General features: G+C 43.1%; 1 protein-coding gene across 3 annotated transcripts in view; it reads right to left on the bottom strand.

Moving 5' to 3' along the window:
* Window positions 1–19,773, bottom strand: part of tgfbrap1 (transforming growth factor, beta receptor associated protein 1) — a 28,774-nt gene extending 9,001 nt beyond the window's left edge. The window contains exons 1-10 of one of the 3 annotated variants that reach the window (XM_017715227.2): window positions 19,713–19,773; window positions 17,455–18,156; window positions 14,015–14,209; window positions 10,455–10,609; window positions 7,553–7,635; window positions 6,029–6,370; window positions 4,841–4,898; window positions 4,488–4,631; window positions 3,420–3,566; window positions 2,757–2,916 (exon numbers count right to left, since the gene is read on the bottom strand). In XM_017715227.2, coding sequence (XP_017570716.1) covers window positions 2,757–2,916; window positions 3,420–3,566; window positions 4,488–4,631; window positions 4,841–4,898; window positions 6,029–6,370; window positions 7,553–7,635; window positions 10,455–10,609; window positions 14,015–14,209; window positions 17,455–18,142 — 1,972 coding nt within the window. In that variant the 5' untranslated portion in view covers window positions 18,143–18,156; window positions 19,713–19,773. The other 2 variants (XM_017715225.2, XM_017715226.2) reach the window with 2 other exon arrangements.
* Window positions 19,774–23,549: the final 3,776 nt, after the last annotated feature.

The following is a 23,549-nucleotide window of genomic DNA, read 5'->3' as shown; positions in this document are numbered from 1 at the left end:
TACAGGATTAGCTGTGCAACCACAAACAGACCCTCGTGATGGTCTCTAGGGATGCTCTGAAGATCAAGTTTAGTTATGTCCGACCCCAATCTGAGTCATTCAGTTTGAGCAACTTCAGTTTGAGCTGGTTGGAGTCCAATTTAACTATGGCTGGAACAACAAATCCATATTACTGAGAATGTAGATAATAATAATAATACTGGTAACAGGAATCGATCCAATATTATGCTCATTTGCAATGCACCAATACCAATGTCCATTACCATTTGACATAATTTGATGTAAACCTAGTGTGCATGGACACACTAAGTTTAAGTAACCCTTAAGTTTAAGTGACTCTAGCAAACAAATGACTCAAGCTGGCAGTGAATTAGGGTCTGCCTGCACAGCAAAGTCAGACGCAAAGTCGTCACTTTACAATATTTCACTTTGGCATATTCCCATCAAACATTATACCACTTATCCTTATACGCAATCACAACCACTTCCTCTACAAAACAAAAGGGGAACAAACGCAGGCTAACAAATGGAGGCAAAAAAGCAGTACCGACATTTGATGTACTAATGTGTGCAAATGCCAACCTCACCAAGTTTGACTGAACTGAATTGAAAGGTATAAATATAAGCTTTAATGGAAATTATCCACAAACACACAGAGCAAGCTGGCTCCAAAGAACACGATTTCCAAAATCACACAGTGTATGTCTGGCATTAGAGGACATACAACTGCAGCTCAACCAGACAATCAAGACTTGGACAAAACAAACAATAACAAACGAGCTCTTTGGATCAGCTTCGGGTGGGATTCCTGCAGTCACTGTGCTACAGAGGATGCTACGGGGATCAAAACTATAAAACATACTTTACATACAGCTGTAGGGAAGTGCTTTTCTGCACCTTTCCCCACTGAAGCACTGCTGGATCCAAGGCAACTAACAATGTAGCTACCTAATGCACTTCCATTTAAAATCATCTAGACTTCAACTATTGAGGTACACTGAACTACCTAATTCTTATTATATTACTCATTATGGTATCTGCATCAGCATCAACAAGCACCAAAAAACATACATATGCACTCAGACTAAAATAAACTTGTATTGATGCATCTTTATTAATTATATACATTTATATGCTGCCAACAATCTTAATCAGCTGACTTAATGATATTTGCGCTTCCCATTTACATCACTTGAATGAAAGTGGGGGAAAATCCTGGAAACGACAGCACACAGTTGTGAACGACCCAAAAAGTAAAAAACACGGGAACACTTCACTTTAAAATTGGGTTTCCTGTAAGATGTGTAAAAATCAAGCTTACCTGGCATGACAGTACGACTGTCATAGGTAAGAAACTAGAGGAAGCATCTTTATTTTAGTCAAGGCTGGAGCACAACAGCTGTAAAGAGTTAAATACGGCACATATTTTGCTTTTCAGCTTAGCAAACAGAATAAACACTGCTGACTGAAGCGATGAGCCATTTTTCATCTAAACATCTGCATGGCTAAATTATCAGTAATCAGGATAGCGCCTGCGCTAATGTACATGGACTTGCCCTTTTGCCTCCCACCCACATGAAAACACCCACATGGAAATGCATTTTAAGTCACTGAAATCAGAGCTTGGGAAAATGGACGGATGTTTCGGAAAACACGGACACCACATGCGGTGGCCATGCTTTAGGACGCTGCATGTCTGTTCTCTTATAAAATCAGATTTGACTAAAAAAAAAAAATTTTTTTTCTCCATCATTTAAGGAAAAAAATAATTGGAGAAGCAACGCAAAGTTCTTTGTGTGCCGTTCCTGTTTCTACGTAAAGGAACAGCACACAAAAATTACAAAGAGTAAAATCCAATTGTGGGGGGAGGAACAGAGGAGCTGCTATGCCAGTGATCAGTCATTTTGATCTGTTTTATAATGAGCTGAATGAAACATTTTACACAATGTAAAATAGTCAGACAGACTACAATTTGCAGGTTTTCTTTTCCCAATTAATCAATTAATAAAAGTCACAATGCTATTACAATTACTGACCATTCTGGTCTGCCAGGATTAGTAGAATAAGCACAACTGACATCACAAATCCTCGTCCTTTCCCTCTCCTCAGCTCATGAGAACAATGAGGGACATACTGGGGCTTTTCCCGTCGGCATTCAGTGAAGACCCGCCCTACTCTGCCTCTGACTGGTTCATTCTCATTGCCTTGGTTAAGAGGGAGACGATTAGAGTAAGACTATTGGGGTTAGAGTCAATCTTATCAGAGGCAGAGGAGGGGTGGGTCTTCACAGTACAGGGAGGCAAAAATGTAGTACAGACAGTCTTTTTGAATTTCTGCTGCTGTCAATCATCCCATCGACCATCGATTTTTTTTTACTAGAAAATATGAAAATGATTTTTAGATGTCGCACAGGCCTAGCTTGGACATCGCATTATCTTCGCTTCGGCTCTACAGTACCAACTTCAGGATGTGTGACATTTACACAGTATCATGACTTCTATAAAAACATCAAATTAGCTTTGTGAACATGGAAGTACAGCAGACAACAAAGCCAGCATCAATAGGGCCACCTGCTGCGTTCTCACCCTTCTCCTGCCTCTGCCCTGTCATTCTGGGAAAATCTATTACACCACGATCAGTGACTCAGCTCCTCTGACAGCCACAAACACAAAGTGTATCTGAGAACATGTCTGAAATGTGCAGATGGCTGTGTTGTGGGCTGGAGTGTGTAGCTTACAGGTAGATGGCAAACTCACCAAGCAGCAGCTGCACCCTGTATAGGCTGGACTCTCTCAGCAATCGCTGCAGTTTCTCACGGGCAGAGGACAGCTGCTCCACTGTGGCTGAGGGTCGAGAGAGGAGACCCAACACGCGGTCTGCATACAGCACAGCCAGGTGTGTGTGGTATTTCTCTTTCTGCACACAGAGCACACAGAGAATGGACAAACAGTCAACAGTGACTGAAAAAAACAGAGAAGTTCTTTTTATTCAATTCACAGATTCAAGTAATTCATTTTTGGAGAAATTTGGAAATGTCTAAATTCAAATGCAAAATAACTCGCTATTAAAAGAACAGACAATATGCTCACTAGGAATTTGTAACCTTGTGGTTTAATTCAATTGTTTTATGTTTTATCTACTTTGCCTAACCGTGTTTAAGGCTGGAGCTTAGCTTTGCTCCATCAGCAAACAAAGCAAAACCAAAACTAAACAGACAAATGACTGTGTGGCTTATACATATACTCACAACTACATGCCCTGATTAAAAATGAGGCAACTGTTAGAGAGAGAGAGAGAGAGAGAGAGAGAGAGAGAGAGAGAGAGAGAGAGAGAGAGAGAGAGAGAGAGAGAGAGAGAGAGAGAGAGAGAGAGACAGAGAGAGAGAGAGATGGATGATGTGAAGAGGTAGTGAATCTCACCTGCAGTCTCCTCTCCAGAACCAGGTGTTCCAGGTAGAGCACTAGAGCCTGATGGTGCTTTTCTAGGTACTTTATCACCTCATCTGGATTCAGCTGCCCCGTCGTCTCTTTTGAGATCGGTCTCTTAGTGAAGATCTGGACTCCAATCTACAAAAGCATACACACATATACAGTGCATCGGTTAACTTAGGATTTATCAGAACAAAACTAATTCAATTATGTATGTGGCTCGGTTGAGAACTTGTTCTTAACCAAGTCTTACAAATTTGTACGTCAGATATTAGTCTTGCTAGGAGACACTGAGTTCCAGTAATACATTGTTCAGAAGTCGAGTGTAGTCTCTGGGTAGAATGTGAGACATTGTGTGAATCAATTTATGAAATAACAGCTCAAAATGTTCCTAACATAATGCATTCATACACAAACACTAATTCAAAACATAAAACATGCAAGTCAGACAGCAGGAGTGCCCAAGTTCGATCCTGGTGATTTACTCCCACCAAGACATTCTAGAGGCTCTAGTATTAAGATGTCCTGAAGACCTTGATTACCTGGATCAGGTGTGTTAGATTAGGTTCAGAGCTAAATGCACAGTCTAGTAGGTTTTTTCCTTCTCCTGTAAAAGTTACCATTTTGGAGATCCCAGGTTTTGCTCCAACAACAGCTGTGTGTGTGATTAAGTGTGTGTGGTATTACTGGTGAAATGCGCCATCAGGCATATCAATTGAGAAGCTCCTCAGTCCGAACTAGTGTGGAAGGCAGCATCTCTCCTACGTATGCTGAAAACACACTTAGACTGTCTGACTGCGGAGCATATACACAGATATTTCCATTAGAAAGTGGAAATATCTTTTTCCCCCCAAAACTGCTTTCCCATTTTACGTTTGGTAGCTATTGTACACCAGAGTGCAAACACAGACACCTTGTTATGGAATTTGAATTTTGTCTCAAAACATGCACTTTTAGCATTTTAACTCAAATAAAGTCCAGAAAGTGTGGCCACAGTAGAGCTGTAAATCATTAAACTGCACATTCATACTAAGTGTTGCAGCAATGTGTGGCTTTCACCTTCTGGTCTTTCTGCAGAGCCCAGTCAGCGTACTTCCATACTAGGTCCAGGTTAGAGCAGAAACTGAGGAAGTCCACCACATACTCAAAGAGATCGGCACGCGTGGAGTCCTGGAGGTCGCCGTTAACAACTCGAACCCACATCTACAAAAGTGCAGAGGAAGACCTTTGAAATATCCCACTGAAATAGGTCTAAATGCAGACCATATTAACTGGTCAAACCACTGAACTGCTGAAGTGCTGGTTGGAAGGCACTTATTGCCGACTTTCTAATCAGCAGCATGTATTTAAAAAAAAAGGAATAGTGACTCTGAGCACCTCTTCCTCTGTGTGAAAACAGGTCCAGGTCATACCTGTAGAGCAGAAGAATCCTGGCCATTGTAGTGATACAGCAGCCCGAGTGCAAAGTACCTACAAAGAGAAACACCATTAGCCTTCAACTCCCACACATACACACTTAGTGCACACCGAGGCTGAGCTACTATCAGTGAAACCTTTTAGGGTTTTATCTATGCACCGCCATGGCAACTGCAGATTCTTCAACAGCAATGAGCATGAGGACAGAGGCTCATGGACGAGCTCTGCATTGCACTAAGTTCTTCTTAACATCAGACTCGACTGATACAATATAATGTGACTGATGTGAACTGATGTTGAATTCCAATAAAAAGGGGAACCACAAGGTTCAACTCTAGGACCAATCACTTTTCACCAAAATATCTAAAAGGGGAGTACAGTCTTCTGTTTTTGCACTTCTAGTGTTTCTTTCTATTTTTGGAAATTATCTGCATCCTAACGGACAGTAAAATACACCAATACACTGACTGACACCAGTTGTTCCTAACGAGTGTTCCGTGGGCATTTTGATGAACCAAGGCTGTAGATTAACAATGGTAAACAGCTGTAGTCAACCATTAGTTTCACCAATAAACAAAAAGGGTCAACTCCTCCTGGTTCCTAAACGCACTTGGTCATGTTCTTCATAACGTTCATATTCCATAAGCTCCATTCAGAAGCTGGGCGTCGTGTGAGGCTGTAGCTCTTCTCTCCAGTCTAATAGACGGTGACGTCATTTTAAACCCTTATAATAAAAGAAGCTGAACTCAGTTTGTTTTTCTACTGAAAGTCGAGCCGTTTTTCCCCAAATCTGGGCTCTAAACTACAAACAGACGGCGTCTCTTCAGTGATCTGCTCTGGAAACATCACTTTTAGAAAACAACACAAAGAACGTCGGATTATAAGCATTTAGTGATATGTGGAGATCATCAACACATGTTCTGTTAACCTGAGAGGAGCTTTTCAAATAAAAAAATAAATAAAATAAAATAAAAATTTACATTTATTCCCTGCAGTTACTGAATAATTTGCCTTACGGTTTGGTCACGTAAGCTCAGATGGAAAAACCAAAACATACCCTGGTTAATAAGAGTTTAATACTAATACTAATAATCTCTCACAGTTATAAAATAAGTACCTCAGTAGCAAAACCTGATAATACTTCATTTGATCCTAATCACATCAAGGCACAAAGTGATTCCGACCTATTGTGTTTCTCCAGCCAAGGAGCACTGTCAGCCAGCAGGCAAGCGTTGTCAGACGCCAGCAGGTCCAACAGGCTCTCATGACCTATTTCAGCATAGAGCTTCAGTAGCGCCGTGTCCACGTCCTCACGGAAGCCATTGGCACTCTCGCTGCTGCGCACCTCACGCAGGTAGCTGATGAGGAAGCGCTTGCAGCGCTGCACCTTCTCCTGGTCACCCTGTGCCAGGTGGTTGAGGTCAGCGAATTCGTGAAGCGGAGGGTGGCACCGTGTGAAGGAGGACGAGGCGGGCAGGAGCAGCGGGTACAGGGAGATCAGCTCTCTCACGTCCAGCTGTCCCTTCCTGAGCAGACCAGTAAAGAGGACACCATGAGAAAACTGCACAGTCTAAAGCAGCAGCACTGAACTCTTGCCTGATGAATTTATGGTGCATTCAAACAGCAGTTCTTGCCGACTCAAAGTCACATAACCCAAGGATAACCCGTTTATGTTTATGCTACGATGAATAAACAGATGAATAATATAAATATTAAAAAGTTTAAAAGCACTTCGTCACATGATATCTGGTGTCTTTTTTCATTCAACAATAGTGAATACAGTGTAGATTAATATAATAAAAACACTAGTCACTGATGAGTGGTCACTAATAGGCAGACCGCGGGTCTGAGTCTGGACCCAGACGGTGTCGTATGCAGACCTGGACCTATAACCGATAAACAATGGAGAATTATTTCATTTTGACAAGGTGGTCCTATTTTAACGGGCGTTACTTGTCTAGTCATTATGGTACGGTTTAACGGCCGGGAAACACAGACCAACCTCGTACGTCGTAAATATCACACGTGATGCTACTCAGCCAATCAGATCTGTGCGTTGCAGGCCTGATCTGACCCATGGGCCTTGTGTCTGACACATGGGGTATGAGAGAACATTCTGCTCTGGGTAACATGAATCTTGCCCAAGTTTACCATTTATATTTAAAATGGTCAAAAACTAAAATTCATAAATGCACCATTTGCTCCAGCCCAATCTAGTACAGCTAATAATAAAACCCCTAAGTGCACAAGTGGGTGGAAACAAGGTAAATCTGCACATGGATGGTTGTGCATCATTTAACTGCAAAGTGGTAAGTCTAAATGTTATTTGTACAAATCCAATCAGCACTGCTAATGCAGGAGAGCTCCCATCTCTACCTCTGCACTAAGTGGAAAGCATGAAATATTAATGTGGCACTGGACGCCTGTGATTCTGTTACATTAAGCATGCCTGCAGCATTAGACACCCCACGCGCTAAAAGTCTCGGCGAATTCTGGATCACAGAAACATCAAATGAGTCATTTATTCAGTTATCAGACAACTTTCTGCTCTCCTGTCATTAAGCATGCAGTCATTAGGGTCAGATGCACAGAGGGAGATGAAGCAATTAGAGGAGCTGTTAATTAAGTCCATTCAATCAGCTTCTCCAACATCTGGGCCTGAGTGGCGGTTAACAATGTTAATTGCAGGACAGAATGGTGTACTTCACCTAAAATGCTCTTTTGCTTCTGAAAACTGAAGCTGTCCAAACTGGATGAATCCTGCTTGCTGGAGAATTCGCTTGTGCAAAATCTGGAAAGGTGCAAAGTAAAAAACAAACATCAGCCAAAACGCTGTGATCCGAAGGGAAGGTATGACAGGTGCTGTGCTGCACTACAGACAGCACCAATCAGACGTTTTAACATGTCTTTTCACAATAGGATTCTACAATATATGACCAAAAGTGTATGGACCCCCAGACAACAGCATCCACTTTCCTGAGAAAGCTTTCCACAAGATTTTGGAGTGTGTCTGTGGAAATTTGGGCCGATTCTGTCAAAAAAAAAAAAACATTTGTGAGGTCAGACGCTGCTGTTGAAATAGAAACCCTGGCGCTTCATCGCAAAGGTGTTCAGAAGGTTTAAGTCGGACTTAACACTGAACTCAAACAAGAACAGGAAAGGGATTTTCACAAAACTGCTCAAATTTAGAAGCATATCATCGTTGTCGGAAGAAAACCTCAGATCTCTTAAAATAGTAACTTAACAGGAGAAGGGAAAAAAACCTACTTTACTTATAATGTAAGTCAATGGAACCAGACGGCTTTACGAGTCATTTTGAGCCGTTTCTTTTGGTCCATTCTTTATGTAATTTACACACAATGTAAAGGGCAACAGGCATTTTCAAATTATGTCAAAAACTGAAAAGTAACAAAAATGGCTTTTCTCCCGACGGCAGCGATATAATCATCTAAAACGTCTCTGTGTGTTATAACATCAGCACTACTCCTCAGTGGAACTTAAGGGCTGAGCCCAAAACCCTGAAAAAAGACCTTTGTCCTAAATGGCACTACAAATTCCAAGTAGCACACTTCTAGTATGCGCCAAACCCACGTTCATCCATAAGACTGCCGGAAAGTGAAGTGCGATTCATCTCTCCAGAGAACAAGTTTCCACTAGTCCAGTGTCCAGTGGTGTCGTGCTTTACGCTGCTCCAGCCGACACTTGGCATTGCACATCATGATCTTAGGCTTGTGTGCAGCTGCTCAGTCGTGGAAACCCATTTCATGAAGCTTCCAACACACATCTTGCGCTGATGTTGCTTCCAGAGGCAGTTTGGAACTCGATACAATGCACACAGCAGTCCTGTTCTGGGTTTGTGTGGTCTACTAGACGCATCCTGTGGAGAAGGGGGCGTGGCCGAGCATCGAATGCAGGACAGAGAAGCCGGTCGGGCTGAACCTGTGCCTTGTTTCTGCCAGCATCTCTTCCCTCAGTAGGTGGCAGAGCCCAGACAGAGGAGACATGTGAAGGTGTGAGAGCAGAGGCGAGGAGAGCTAAGCTGAGCTGAACTAAAGAAAAGAAAGAAAGGACTGAAAAGTCCCAGCGAGCGTCTTTTCTTAATTTGTCTGTGGGCTGGAAAGCCGAGTGGTTTTTGTGTTGAGCACAAATAATAAAAAAGAAAAGCTCTCCATCTCCACACCTGCGCCCCGTGTCCTCCATTCGCCCATCCTTAAAGTTATTACACATCTTTTTCACGATAACAGCACAGGGCAGGTCTAGCTGTCCAGAAATTGGACACTGTCACTTTTAAAGTCACCGAGCTCTTCAGCACGGCTTGTTCTACTGCTAATCTTTGTTTATGGAGATGCATGGCTGTGTGCTTAATTTTATACATCTGTTAGCAGTGGGTTTGGCTGAAACATTTCAGCTTAAGAATTAAGAGGGGTGTCCACACACTTCTGGCCAGAATCATCATGAAGACATGAAAATATTGAAAAATACATGCGAGATTTCTTCACACAGAACAAAACAAAACATATTTTTAACAAATATCATTACGACACAGAAGATCTGCTCAAAGGTATTTACAAGGACTGACATTTCACCAATTGACATTTAATAGGGCTCATATTATCATATCATATATATTATCAAGGCTCCAGACAAAACCAAAAAATAAGGCGCCAGCAGCTTTTTTGAAGCTCCAAATAGTAATATGCAAAAACAACACACGTCAGGTCAGCTCTGTGGCTCATGCAGCCTTCCACTGTGCCTGATGTTTGTCATACACTTTATCACACGTCTGCAACACATCCAGTCAGGGAGGTGGATTTGGTGAAGGACAGTTTTCCATGTGCTAAAGCTGTGTTGAGGTTCACATGCACAAGACACTGAGGGCTAAGGGAGTTTTCTCAGGAGCACTCTTTGAAATAATGAAATCGCATTTTTGTGTGTTCGACTCCTGGTATGTTTTCACAGGCTCTTTTTATTTATTTATTTATTTTTTAATGATTTGCTCCCATTACGAAATCCATTTTTCCAGCTATATCTTCGCTTGCTTTCCAAACGGAATTTATAATATAGTCTGAGTTATGTTTTAAGATTAAAAAAAAAAAAAAAAAAAATTATATATATATATATATATATATATATATATATATATATATATATATATATATATATATATATATATATATATATACACACACATAAAGACAAAAATTAAGTAACAAATGCGGTAAAAAATTAAATAAAAATGAACAATAATCCAAAGTTACTACCCACTGCAACAGGTGAGCTAATTAGTTTTATTACTCGCAAAATTAATTATAGTGGTCGCCATGGTGACCATTTTAGTCACAGTCTGGAGCCCCGATTAATGATGTAAAGACTGTAGTTTAACATTTCTAACCATAAACTCTCACTTTAATATGAAGTTCTAAAAGTAAACCACCTGCTGGTGAGCAATTAAATGTGAAAAATGAATTCAAAGTGACCTTTTTCACTTTATAAACGAGTCTCAGAAACAAATGTGATTCGTATAAATATAAGACTTTACATTATGAAAAACATACATTCATTTGTGTTCATGCAAACTTCTGAGCGATACTGTACACTCCAGCAGCATACCTGGAACTTGTCTTTGGGAATGTTTCTCTGGGCACCCTCTGTGAGGGTCAGCGCCTCCTCCACTCGATGTCCTGCTAACAGGTCCTGGATCTGTTGTTCCAGAGGCAGGGGCACCAGCACGTACACTGCCTTTGTGGAGGCCAACACCACCTTCCCTGAAAGACAAATACATCAATAACAGTCTTACGCACACGCCTCCCCAAATTATATGGCAATAACTAACCAAATAACTGCATCTGCGTGCAAAGACAATGACTTTTCTGCTTACACCACAATCTTTACAGACTGAAAAATACGCTTTAGATTTGGCTCGATATTAAATGCACCAGGCAAACAACACAGTGCGTTTACATGCACTCAATAATCCGATAACTGCAGAAAATCAGATTTTGTCAGTAATCCAATCAACATGCACTTGAGTAACAAAACGCTGGGAAACTCCACGTCTATAGGAGTCAGACTGTAATCAGATTTCTGCTTTACAGCCAGCCAATAACCTTTCTGAAGAAGACGTGACGTTAATGTAACGTAAAACTCAAAAATTCACGCCTTTGTTTAATATTGAGCCACTTTACCTGAAAATTAGAGCTTACGACAGGGAGAAGATGAAGAATGTTTAAATCCTTTATTTCGTGTTTGCTTTCAGCGGCTCTCCACCAGTGCTCTGCTGCCACCGTCTGATCTCGCACATGCGCAGACTCAGAAATCCGACAGAAATCAGAGGACCAGTTTTCATGCACTGGGAAATCTAAAAATCCAGCCTCTTTATCGGATTTCTTAACGGGAGTATGGTGTTTACATGACCATTTGAAAAATCACATAACTGCAGAAATTAAGATCGGATTATTGAGTACATGTATACGCGCTCACTGTCACATACACTGGGGTGATTTGACACCTAAACTGTGTAAAATATGCAAAATAAAATATGTATTTGTGCATGTGTGTGTGTGTGTGTGTGTGTGTGTGTGTGTGAGGGTGGACAACATGGATGGGCTGCTGACTGGCTACAGCTGCTAAAGAAGAACCCTACACTGGACACTTGATATTTTTAACATCTGGGATTTTTTACATAAATTGCTATGGCTACAAAATGCAAAATCACCACAAAGCGGTATGTGGACAACTATTTAAACAGCTTTGCTTTCAGTAATTGTCACTTTGTACATCAAGCAGCAGGAACAGCAGAGTGACCAGAAGCTTAAAGAGGGAGAAAATAAAAACGAAAAGAAAAAGTAGGCCACCGCTCAACGGCAAGAAAGATTACATAATCTCACACAGCGGCTACAAGGCCGATGCCTATACAAGCAATTGGCTTACATAAAGAGACAAGATTATACAAGTGACAAGCCAGAAATTACAGGCATCACTCGTATTCAAGGATGAATCAGAAGATCTTCAGGTCAAAGTTTACCTGAGTGTCAGGCCAGCACTCTGTTGTAGTGAATGTACCAACACAGAGCTGTGAAAGTCCCCACTGTGATTCAATCTTGGGAGTATGTGATACTTTTTCGAGGTTCTAGACACACTAGTTAAAGTGGGGTCAGGGCTAAAAAACCATCATTTCAGCTGCTTCTAAGTAAACAGACAGAAACACAGCTTGTGCAGCACAGTAAACAACTAATGCAGCTGGTTTGTGCCCACTGCCTTCATGCTGTAGTGCTGCAGAGGGACCACGCAGAATTGATTTTGGACTGTTTTCCAAGGAAAATTTCTCTGGCTACACAGCCACACTACACGCCAAGTTTGGGATTTCAGTTCATAAACTGCTCTTGTACCAATCAGGCCGTGCCTCTGACTAAGCGACCACCTTTTCTTTTTGTGATCTATGTGGCATCAATTTCATCAAATGTTGCTTCTAAGTGGATGAAACAAATCAATACTAAACAAAGAATATTTTAAAAAATGCTACACTAAAAAAAACACCATGGCAGTTGTGATTGTGGTGCTTTCAGCATAATAAATACTTTACATCCTACTTATAAAAACAGTACTAATCCAGTGTGAGCATATAAATTGTGAGCTTTGTCCGAGTACAACAGTCTATCTATTTAAACACAGTGCGAGTCACCGAAGAACAAGATTTCTTAACATCACGGTGTTCGCCTGGCTTTAAAGGACATTTTAAGCTCAAGATCCATAAAACTGGATAAGTGGGGGCTCCCGAGTGGCGCTGCCCCCGTCATCAGGAGGTCGCGAGTTTGATCCCTGGTGATGCTACAGCCGTCTGTAGCCGGAGGTCCAAGAGAGCACAACTGGCCTCGCTCTCTCTGGGTGGGTAGGATGGCGCACCTTCTACCCCATCACTCAACGCGATACTAGTCAGCGCAGGCGTCTGTAGGCTGACGTGGCAGATCCGGCGTTTGCTGCATTCCTTCAACCGCGCTCGGCTGCCCTATGATGCTGCGTGAGTGGCAGTTCGAAAGGATGCAGTGGCGCTTCACAGGTCTCGGAGGAAGTTTGCCTTCACCATCCTAGTTGATAGCAGTATGTGATTGGGGAGTCCTAAAAAGCTGGTGGAATTGGAGACGACTAAATTGGGGAGATAATTGGGTAATTAACTCAACCCAGGGTAACTAATGTATCATAGCTAGGTAATGCACATGTCAATGGCCACATTTAAAACTAGCCAGATTTGAATGATTTAACTGTTAAAGCACTTGTTTACACTGACAACTAGTTGTTAGTAACCTACTACTAAGGTATGGTATCTTAAAAACCATGTACTAAGTGTAAAAAACAAAAATAAACTAAAAAAATAATGGTATCAATGCATCCCTATATATTTTAGATGAAGCTTAACCAAATTAATCATGGTTCCCTCAGGCTGCGGCATAAACATTGCCCATATAGTTCGTTAATGTCAGCTGCTTTATGAAAAAGGTAACACAGCTTAATGAAGCTTTTAAGAAGGATATGTAGACAGAGTATAAGACTATGTTCACACAGCAGGTAAAAATAGTCCAAATCTGTTTTTTTTTTTTTTTTGGCTGTTCGCATTATTTTTTTAAATGTGTCCTATATGCGACAGTCTGAACAGATCAGCTCCTAAACTGACCAGCATGTGCAAAAGAACAACGTGTCACGCTGCTTCAGGCGGCTCATCCAGAGGTAAACAATCACGACTGCCAACGAACCCCAGTCGCTCTCCCGGAGGATCAGCTTCATCTTCACCAGCATCACAAGAGCCACCATGAAGCTTCACTGACTGACAGCTGGGCTCATCACCCAGAATGCGTTCAGCTCGCTGTAAAAAGGGCGCGGTCACTCCTTTGGTTTGTGTCCTCGGATTCTTTAAACTTTGCTTTCAGACTTAAATGTTTATGAACCTCAGCAGCGCGAAATTATGACGAGTGTGTGAATTCGGATTTCAGTGCCACATATGAAAGCGTCTCAAATCGAAGTGTAAATGTCAGATTCAGTGCGTTTACACATATGAAGAAAAAATGGGATGTGGGCCACTTTTACCTGCTTTGTAAACATAGCCTAAAAATAAAAACAAAAAAATCCTGCTTAAACGTCTGGGGGAGCAGACAAAGCAGGTGTGACGGACTCCTGACCTTCAAAGTCCTGCAGGATGTGTCCTTCTCTGAAGGAGAGTGTCTGTTTCAGCTGCTGATCCAACATGCTGTGAACCGTCACGAAACCTTCGTCCAACGCCACCACGTACGGGAAGCAAACAGCTGCCCCGATCACGCTCTCCGACCAGCTCACCGGGGCACGCTGGGATATGCCCTCCGCGCTAGCAAACATCCCTGAGAAAGAAAGAGAGACAGCATGACTCATCCCGACTGGTCGCCATGACAACGGGCACAGCAAGAAAAGGCGCAAGGATGTTTTTCGCTGGGGTGGCGCCCAAAGTGGCTTGGACACCGTCCCACGTGTTCACCTAAGAAATCAATTAACTCATTGTTCATTATCCAAACACCTGAGGGCTTCGTTAACAAAGCAGCCCTGAGTCTTTTTGTCACTGTATGTCTTTAACATCTTGAGTCAATAACATGAAGAGATTCAACAACAATAATATTTATATTATTTATAATATATCACATATTGCTGCTGTCGGAAGAAAACCTCGTATCTCCATTTTTGTGGTTTTTTATTTTTTGACATAATTTGAAAAGGCCTGTTGTTGTTTACACTGTGTGTAAATTTAATGATGATTGGACCAAAAGAAACGGCCCAAAATGACTTGGGAAAACATCTGGTTCCATTGACTTCCATTAAAAGCAAAGTGTGTTTTTTCCTTCTCCTGTAAAGTTACCATTTTGGAGATACAAGGTTTTCTTCCAACAGCAGCGATTTTATATTATACATGTTGGTCATCCTCTAGTCCTTCATCAGTGGTCACAGGACACTGCTGTTGGCTGGATTTTATTGGTTAGTGGACTACTCTCAGTCCAGCAGCGACACTGCTGTGTCTGATCCACTCACAACAGAACAAACTCCACACAGAGAGGACCCCGGTCACCCGGCCGGGGAATCGAACCCAGGCCCTCCTCGCTGTGAGGTGACAGCGCTACCCACCACGCCACCATGATTTTTAGAAAATTTTATAAAACATTTCTAATATGATAAATATTTATGTATCAGTAGATAAAAACATGAACCATATTGGCTTTGGCCCACAATTCCCATACTGTTGCATCCTTACATGGCATGATTACTAATCCAAATAAAGACCACCCAGAGTACATGTATCTGTTTATCATCGCACAACTGTACCCGTGAAAGTAGGAGGGTTTTCTGGAGGTTGTGCTGTGATGATGATATGATTTCCCACACAGCAGTAGTGTCATCAGCAAACACAAACAACAGTGGCAGCATCTGAAAAGTCACAGACGGCGACTCTGGCTTGCTTATTCTTATTTATCTATATATTTATTTTACTTTTATTCCACTAGACCAGGGTTTTGTCTCACGCAGCAGATTTCCCTGTTAGCCAGTTAACTTTAAGATTAATTTGATATAACCTTGAATTTCTCTGGCTATGTAAACACGCTGCACACCTAACCTGCAGGGAAGGCCAAGTTTGGGACTTAGGATCATAAACAGCCCTTGGACTAATCAGGGCATGCCTCTGACTGAGGGACAGCCTTTTCAGGTCATGTGTTTCTGTGATGTACGTGGCATCAATGTTGCTTTTAAGTAGATGAAACAAATCATACTAAACAGACAAAGAAAGCACCATGGCAGTGGTAACCGTGGTGCCTTCAGCATAATAAATGCTTCACTTTCTACTTATTAACACAGTATTAGCACTAAACGTCATGCTGTCATGTGTTTGCGCATGAAACTTAATCACTGCCTGGGTATCTAAACCTGGCTTAACAGAGAAAGTCGTTAACTGTCGCAATAAAACAAGTTAACCGCAGTTACCGGCCCCAGGGGTGTTATCATACAGGGTGGCTGTGGCTGCAGGTTTTTTCCCCAACCAAGCTCCGGCTGGATTGGAATGTAAACCAAAGAATGAAAAATTAAAATACTGGTGACCCCTGAATTACGCTGTGTTCACACAGCAGGTAAAAGTGGCCCAAATCCGATCTTCTTCTTCATATGTGACACAGACGTCTGTGTGTCAGTGTGGTCAGCAAAAACACATCAGATCCGACATTTTCCATTCAGATTCGAGACGCTTTCATGTATGGTACCGAAATCCGATATGTACCCTACAACGTGACTCAATCTGCATTTACACTGTACGTCAATGGACGTAAACACACTCCCCCTCTTCAGCTGGCCGCATGCGGGCGTTAACGATGACGTTCCCAGCGTCATCCAATTTAATCACGTCCGGCTACGTCAAATTTTAATTAACACCTTCTGATTTTCTAATAACGAAAAACCTAGTTTAGTATGTTATTAATTACAGATACAGACATACATATATATATATATATATATATATATATATATGCGCTCCACCAGGACATTTAAATACAGAACGAATGTTTCATACGCTGCAAACGCCGTGCCGCATCCCTCAGGCTCAACATGCCAGACCCATTATGCACTGCGTGGCTACGTTTGGCAGAACCAACGCTTTCCATTCAAAACAAATGGGATACATTGCAGTGCATCAATGAGCCAGAGCAGTGCAAACGCAGCCTCAGTCTAAACAGCCAGATCGGAATTCATCCAACTTTTACGTCAATCCAGCTCGACGTTCGTCTTAATTTCACCCTGCTGAGAAACATTTAGCCTGATGTTTCTGTACCAAAGAATTAGAAGAGACTAATCGCAACTGCAGAGTTTCAAATGACGATGAAGATTTCGAATGAAGCGGCCGAACGCAGCCATAAGAGAACGAGGCTACGGGGTCAAAATAATAATAATAATAATAAAATAATTAAAAGAAAAAAACCCAAAGAAGCTGAAAGCTCTGGAAGCGACTGGTGTTCGTTTGTAGTCATGACTGTTCACCTCTGGATGAGCCGGACGCGATGTTATTTTGAGGATGTGGGTCAGTTTAGGAGCTGATCTGTTCAGACTGATGTTGCATACAGATCACATTTAAAAGATACCGTGAGGAACCAAAGATCAGATCTGGTGAGAATTTGGGCCACTTTTACCTGCTGTGTGAACGCAGCCTTAGTCCTATAAATAGTCCATATTATTTCCAGCTACATCCACACATCCTGGCTCGAAACTCAGGTTTTGTATGGGTCAGTTGGCAGTGCACAGATCTGAAACCGTACCACACCACACTGCATTTCGGACGATCATGAACCAAACTCTGCAGGAAGATGTGTATAAACCAGAGTTTCCAGTCCTGGTCCTGGAATACACCATCCTGCATATTTTGGCATTTTCCCTGATCCAACCAATACGCCAGCTAACAAGGTCTTCCGGAATGGAGTGTGTTACATCAGTGAAAACACTCAAATGTGCTCTGGGACCAGAACCGACAACCACTGGTAAAAAACCATCCAGTCAACAAACTATGGCCACAGATCCCTCATGGACATCAAGAGTGGAACATTCCTGGAGCTGAACTTACCAAGCCCACCCGGCGCAGCCAGTAGAAACTCCTCCCTGCCGATCCTCTTGACGATGGGCTTCCTCTCCTCGCTGTCGTAGGGGAAAAGGTCCTGCGAGGCACCCGTACTGTAGTTGAGGATCATGTACTGCGTGGGCAGAGCCAGACACAGGAAGTAGCCATCCACACTGAGGGTGCAGGGCTGCTCAGGTGTGGCCACCTCCTTCAGCATCTGGACACGGTCCTCATGCACGGTGCAGATCTGGACCGCCCGCCGTCGCGCAGACACCACCGCCATCTCCGCGCAGAACGGGTCGGCAGTTACCGGGTTCTCATTGATACAGAACGCGGTCACACCTTTCAGTTTGGCCCCGCCGGAGGGTACGGGCTCTAGAGTGACCATGTCCACTAAAGCGATGGTGGCATCACACAGGACGATGAGGCGCTCCAAAGCCGAGGCGGCCTTGAGCTCGGCCACAGGCTTTTTCAGACCCAGATACTTCTGGAGGAGTTTCTGGCTGCTGTAGGCCAGCCTGCCTTTGGTCGTGGTGCGCTCCTCCAACAGGAAGTGATAGATGAAGCAGTCGTTGGTGCCCACATACAGGTGCTGCCCGCAGCATTCGATGCACTCGATGGTGATGCGCACCTTCTCGCCCATCAACTGCTCCCGCTCCACGGCGGAGACCAGCTCGAAAGCCTTCACACTCATGCTGCCGTTCACATCTGCTCGGAAAGAGGTGAAAGAAACACAACAGCCGGTTTACACGCTTTTACGCACACTAGCAGGTTTTCGTTGAATCTGTCCAAACATTACCACATCATAAAGTGACCACCTCATCGTTTCTACGCTCACTGTCCACTTTATCAGCTCCACTTACTGTATAGCTGCACTTTGTAGTTCTACAGTTACAGACTGTAGTCCATCTGTTTCTCTGATACTCTGTTACCCTGTTCTTCAGTGGTCAGGACCCCCATGGACCTTACAGAGCAGGTACTACTTGGGTGGTGGGTCATTCTCAGCACTGCAGTTGCACTCACGTGGTGGTGGTGTGTTGTGCAGGAATGAGTGGATCAGACACAGCAGTGCTGCTGGAGTTTATAAACACCTCAGTGTCGCTGCTGGACAGAGAATAGTCCACCAAACAAAAACTCCTGTGACCACTGATGAAGGACTAGAGGATGACCAACACAAACTCTGCAGCAGCAGATGAGCTGTCGTCTCTGACTTTACATCTACAAGGTGGACTGAGAAGGTAGGAGTGTCAGTGTATAGTGTGGACAGTGAGTGGACAGTGGTCAGTGTTACTGCAGTGCTGAGAATGCTCCACCACCCCAACAGTACCTGCTCTGTGAGGGTCCATGGGGGTCCTGACCACTGAAGAACAGGGTAACAGAGTATCAGAGAAACAGATGGACTACAGTCTGTAACTGTAGAACTACAAAGTGCAGCTACACACAATGTTAAGCCTGACTGATGTATATACCGCTAATAATAAGAAGAAGAACATCCCAACAGCGTTAGAGGCAGACTGAGGCAGACTGAGGCAGCCAGCTCGCCAGCTGTGTCTGCTGCACCTGACCTGAATGTAGCTAGTTAGCCTTCTGGCTACATCAACCTGTAGCATATCTCCACATCTCACAAAAAGCCAACACAGTTATTCGTGATATATCGTTACCTATTCTGTCAGTTCCTCCCCAGACCAGCTCACAAAACCTCTCTCACAGTTTTGTCACGGACGAGATATTCGTGCGAGGCGGCCAGCTAACAGACAGCTAACTAACTAGCCAGGCAGCTAGCAAAATAAACCAAAACACGTCGCTAACGCGAGCTAACGTGATATAAAAAGGCGTTCATTTGCCAATTAGTGAACCTTCGTCTTTAATAAAACACACACACAATCGAGCAGCCTCAACACGAGCGCACGGGAACCGCTTCCTCGGGCCGGGTCGACAGTGACTGTCAGCTAATGCTAAGCTAAGCTAAACAGCGCCGCCGTCCAGCCGCGCAGCGGGCAGCTGGTCGTGGGGAGACGGGAGAAGAGCGAGAGCAGCTCCGTACCCCAGCCGTGGGCGCCAGGGCTCTGTCAGGAGAAGCTCCAGCACTGCTCGGCCTCCCAGTTTTCCCCACTACTCTACCCTCTTCTCCTCTCCTCTCCTCTCCCCGCCCTGCTGCTGCTGCTCCCCGCCGCTTCCTGCGGACCACATCCGCTCATGTGATAAAGCTCCGTCTGGATTTGATCCCGTGCGAATGAACAGAAGCTCGAATCGTCACAACTTACACCTACAGCTGGGCAGTCCAGGTCCATAAAGTGAAAAACCCGCCCCGGGATTTTGTTCCAACCGCCGGAACACTTTCGCTGCTGGTTTGATCAAATTAGAGAAGTCAAGCGGTTGGAACAAAATCCTGGAGAGGGTTTTTTTAGTTTATGGATCTGGACTATATTTTATCAGCTTCACTTACTGTACAGCTGCACTTTGTAGTTCTACCGTTACAGACTGTAGTCCATCTGTTTCTCTGATACTTTGTTAGCCCCCTTCAGTGGTCAGGACCCCCATGGACCCTCACAGAGCAGGTACTATTTGGGTGGTGGATCAATCTCAGCACTGCAGTAAAACTGACGTGGTGGTGGTGTGTTTGTGTCCACTACTTCATCACTACTTAAAGTACCATAATGCTTGGAATAATGAGTCCTCAGTTAATGCATCTTTATTTGCTACCATAAACTTTGTACGGATAGCGAATAACCTGGAAATAAAAAAGGTGAACAAGAAACATGACATCATCATTCATCTTGATCAGCACAGCTCTTTCATTTTCAGTTTTCAATTAATGTTAAATTTTCAATGTACACCACCAGATGGAGCAAGAGATCAGGTTTTTCAGAAAGACCCTAACACCGCAGGCTCTAAAACTGTATGCTCTAAATCAGAGGGGCCCGTTCTGGTCCTGCGGCCCCACAATACAGAGATTAGAGCTTTCCCTTATCTAGCACACTCAGCAACTCATTAACAGGCTCCTCATGTGCTGAGTCCAACAGGAAAAACACAAAACTGTGCATTTCTACACTGGCTGCATCCAAAGCTGCATAACACCGTACCATACATACTACATTTCTGAATCTGACACTGTATAGTCATAAAATTGTATGTATAGATCTAACACTGTATGTATGGCCCTAATACTGTATACACTGTATGACACACAGTGTGAGGGCTATACACAGTGTTAGTATGCATGTGTACAATGTATATATTGTCCTAACACTGTATATATTACTGTATGTATATTCCTAACACTACATGTGTGGACCTTTCACTAAATACACTATATTTCCAAAAGTCTACACTCACCCATCCAAATCATTGAATTCAGGTGTTCCAGTCACTTTCATGGCCACAGGTGTATAAAGCCGAGCCCCTAGGCCTGCAGACTGCTTCTACAGACATTAGTGAAAGAATGGGTCGCTCTCAGGAGCTCAGTGAATTCCAGCGTGGTGCCGTGATCGGACGCCACCTGTGCAGCAAGTCCAGTCGTGAAATTTCCTCACTACTAAATATTCCACAGTCAACTGTCAGTGGGATTATAACAAAGTGGAAGCGATTGGGAACGACAGCAACTCGGCCACGAAGTGGTCGGCCACGTAAAATGAAAGAGTGGGGTCAGCGGATGCTGAGGGGCATAGTGAGCAGAGGTCACCAACTTTCTGAAGAGTCAATCACTACAGACCTCCAAACTTCATGTGGCCTTCAGATCAGCTCAAGAACAGCGTAGAGAGCTTCATGGAATGGGTTTCCATGGCCGAGCAGCTGCATCCAAGCCTTACATCACCAAGCGCAATGCAAAGCGTGGAATCTTACACTGCATGTATGGCCCAAACAGTGTATGTATGGCCCTAATACTGTATGTATGGCCCTAATACTGTATGTATGGCCCCAACACTGTATGTAAGGCCTTAACACTATATATAAGGCCCTTACACTGCATGTATAGCCCAAACAGTGTATGTATGGCCCTAATACTGTATGTATGGCCCTAATACTGTATGTATGGCCCTAATACTGTATGTATGGCCCCAACACTGTATGTAAGGCCTTAACACTATATATAAGGCCCTTACACTGCATGTATAGCCCAAACACTGTATGTATGGCCCTAATTTTGTATGTGTAACCCAAACACTGTATCTAAGGCCCTAATACTGTATGTATAACCTAAACACTGTATGTAAGGCCCTAATATTGTTTTTATAGCCCAAACACTATATGTAAGCCTTAACACTGTATGTATAACCATAACACTGGATGTATAGCCCTTTATACTGCTTGTATAACCTAAACACTGTACATACATAAACTTAACAGTCTAAACACAACCCTAACACTATATGCACAGTCCTGATATTCTCTATATGGTCGCAACACTGCATATATATTTCTAACACCATTTCTGCATTTGTAGGCCTGACACTGTATGTGCAGCGACATCTGTTCATTCACATTTATTGTATGTGTATATGGTGCAAACCATTTGAACACCTAATGTTTTTAGGTTTCAGGGATATTTCAGCAACCAAAGCGCTGTGACGTTTGTACTCCGTTATCAAGAGGAATGTGTCTGGAATAGCCAGTGGAAAGCAATTTGATGTGTCCCATCTGTTTCAGACAGATTCATAATAGGAGACACTGGTCAGAATAGGCCTTAGTCCTCCTGGCCAGCTGTAAGAAAGCTGTAAAATTTATAGACAAGCTTGTTTCCCTGAATCATAACTAATGGATCTGGGAGATAAGAACATGTCCTTCTGCTTTTCTCTCTCCTCTGACTGCACTGCACAAGAATGTGCTAAAAGTGCATTATATCATCTTTCGTGTGACGCTTCTGTGGATGGATGCTTCCTCTGCTTGTATTTCACCAATGTGCTGCAGACTAGAGAGTCATAATATCATTATTATGCATCAAGCTGTCTTTTATAAAAACTGTCTAAGATCAGCTGATGCACATCTCACAAACTCAGATAATATAAAAAGCACTTGTGGTGATGAGGATCTAATAAAAAGCCAAAACAGGTTAAAGCATTTATTGATTATTTTATTGACAGCATTAGTAAACAGACATATGATGGTGGAGAAAACTGTTAGTTTCTATATGTCTCAATGTATATATGCAAAAATAAGATATACACTATATTTCCAAAGGTATTCACTCACCCATCCAAATCACGGAATTCAGGTGTTCCAGTCACTTCCATGGCCACAGGTGTATAAAGCCGAGCCCCTAGGCCTGCAGACTGCTTCTACAGACATTAGTGAAAGAATGGGTCGCTCTCAGGAGCTCAGTGAATTCCAGCGTGGTACCGTGATCAGAGGCCACCTGTGCAGCAAGTCCAGTCGTGAAGTTTCCTCACTACTAAATATTCCACAGTCAACTGTCAGTGGGATTATAACAAAGTGGAAGCGATTGGGAATGACAGCAACTCAGCCACGAAGTGGTCGGCCACATAAAATGACAGAGCGGTCAGCGGATGCTGAGGGTCATAGTGCGCAGAGGTCACCAACTTTCTGCAGAGTCAATCACTACAGACCTCCAAACTTCATGTGGCCTTCAGATCAGCTCAAGAGAGACATGGATGAGCCAGTTTGGTGTGGAAGAACTTGACTGGCCTGCACAGAGTCCTGACCTCAACCCCATAGAACACCTTTGGGCTGAATTAGAGTGGAGACTGTGAGCCAGGCCTTCTCGTCCAACATCAGTGCCTGACCTCACAAATGTGCTTCTGGAAGAACGGTCAGAAATTCCCATGAACACTCCTAACCCTTGTAGAAAGCTTTCCCTGAAGAGTTGAAGCTGTTATAGCTGCAAAGGGTGGGCCGACATCATATTAAACCCTATGGATTAAGATTTCATATGCGTGTGAAGCCAGACGACCGAATACTTTTGGCAATATAGTGTATCTTCATTCAAAATTCAGCAAAATAGTTTTTCATCATAAAGTCTATCATATGGAATATATTACTTTTATGTGGCACACCCTTAAACCACTCAGATCGTTTCATCATTATCTTAATGACATTATCCTGGTATAATATCCTGGTAATTACCTAGAGAAAGAAGACAAATA

Source organism: Pygocentrus nattereri, chromosome 30 (genome assembly GCF_015220715.1).
Source record: "Pygocentrus nattereri isolate fPygNat1 chromosome 30, fPygNat1.pri, whole genome shotgun sequence".
NCBI classification, from domain to species: domain Eukaryota; kingdom Metazoa; phylum Chordata; class Actinopteri; order Characiformes; family Serrasalmidae; genus Pygocentrus; species Pygocentrus nattereri.
Note: the sequence above shows the minus strand (reverse complement) of the source record. Positions and strands in the feature narration are given on the sequence as shown.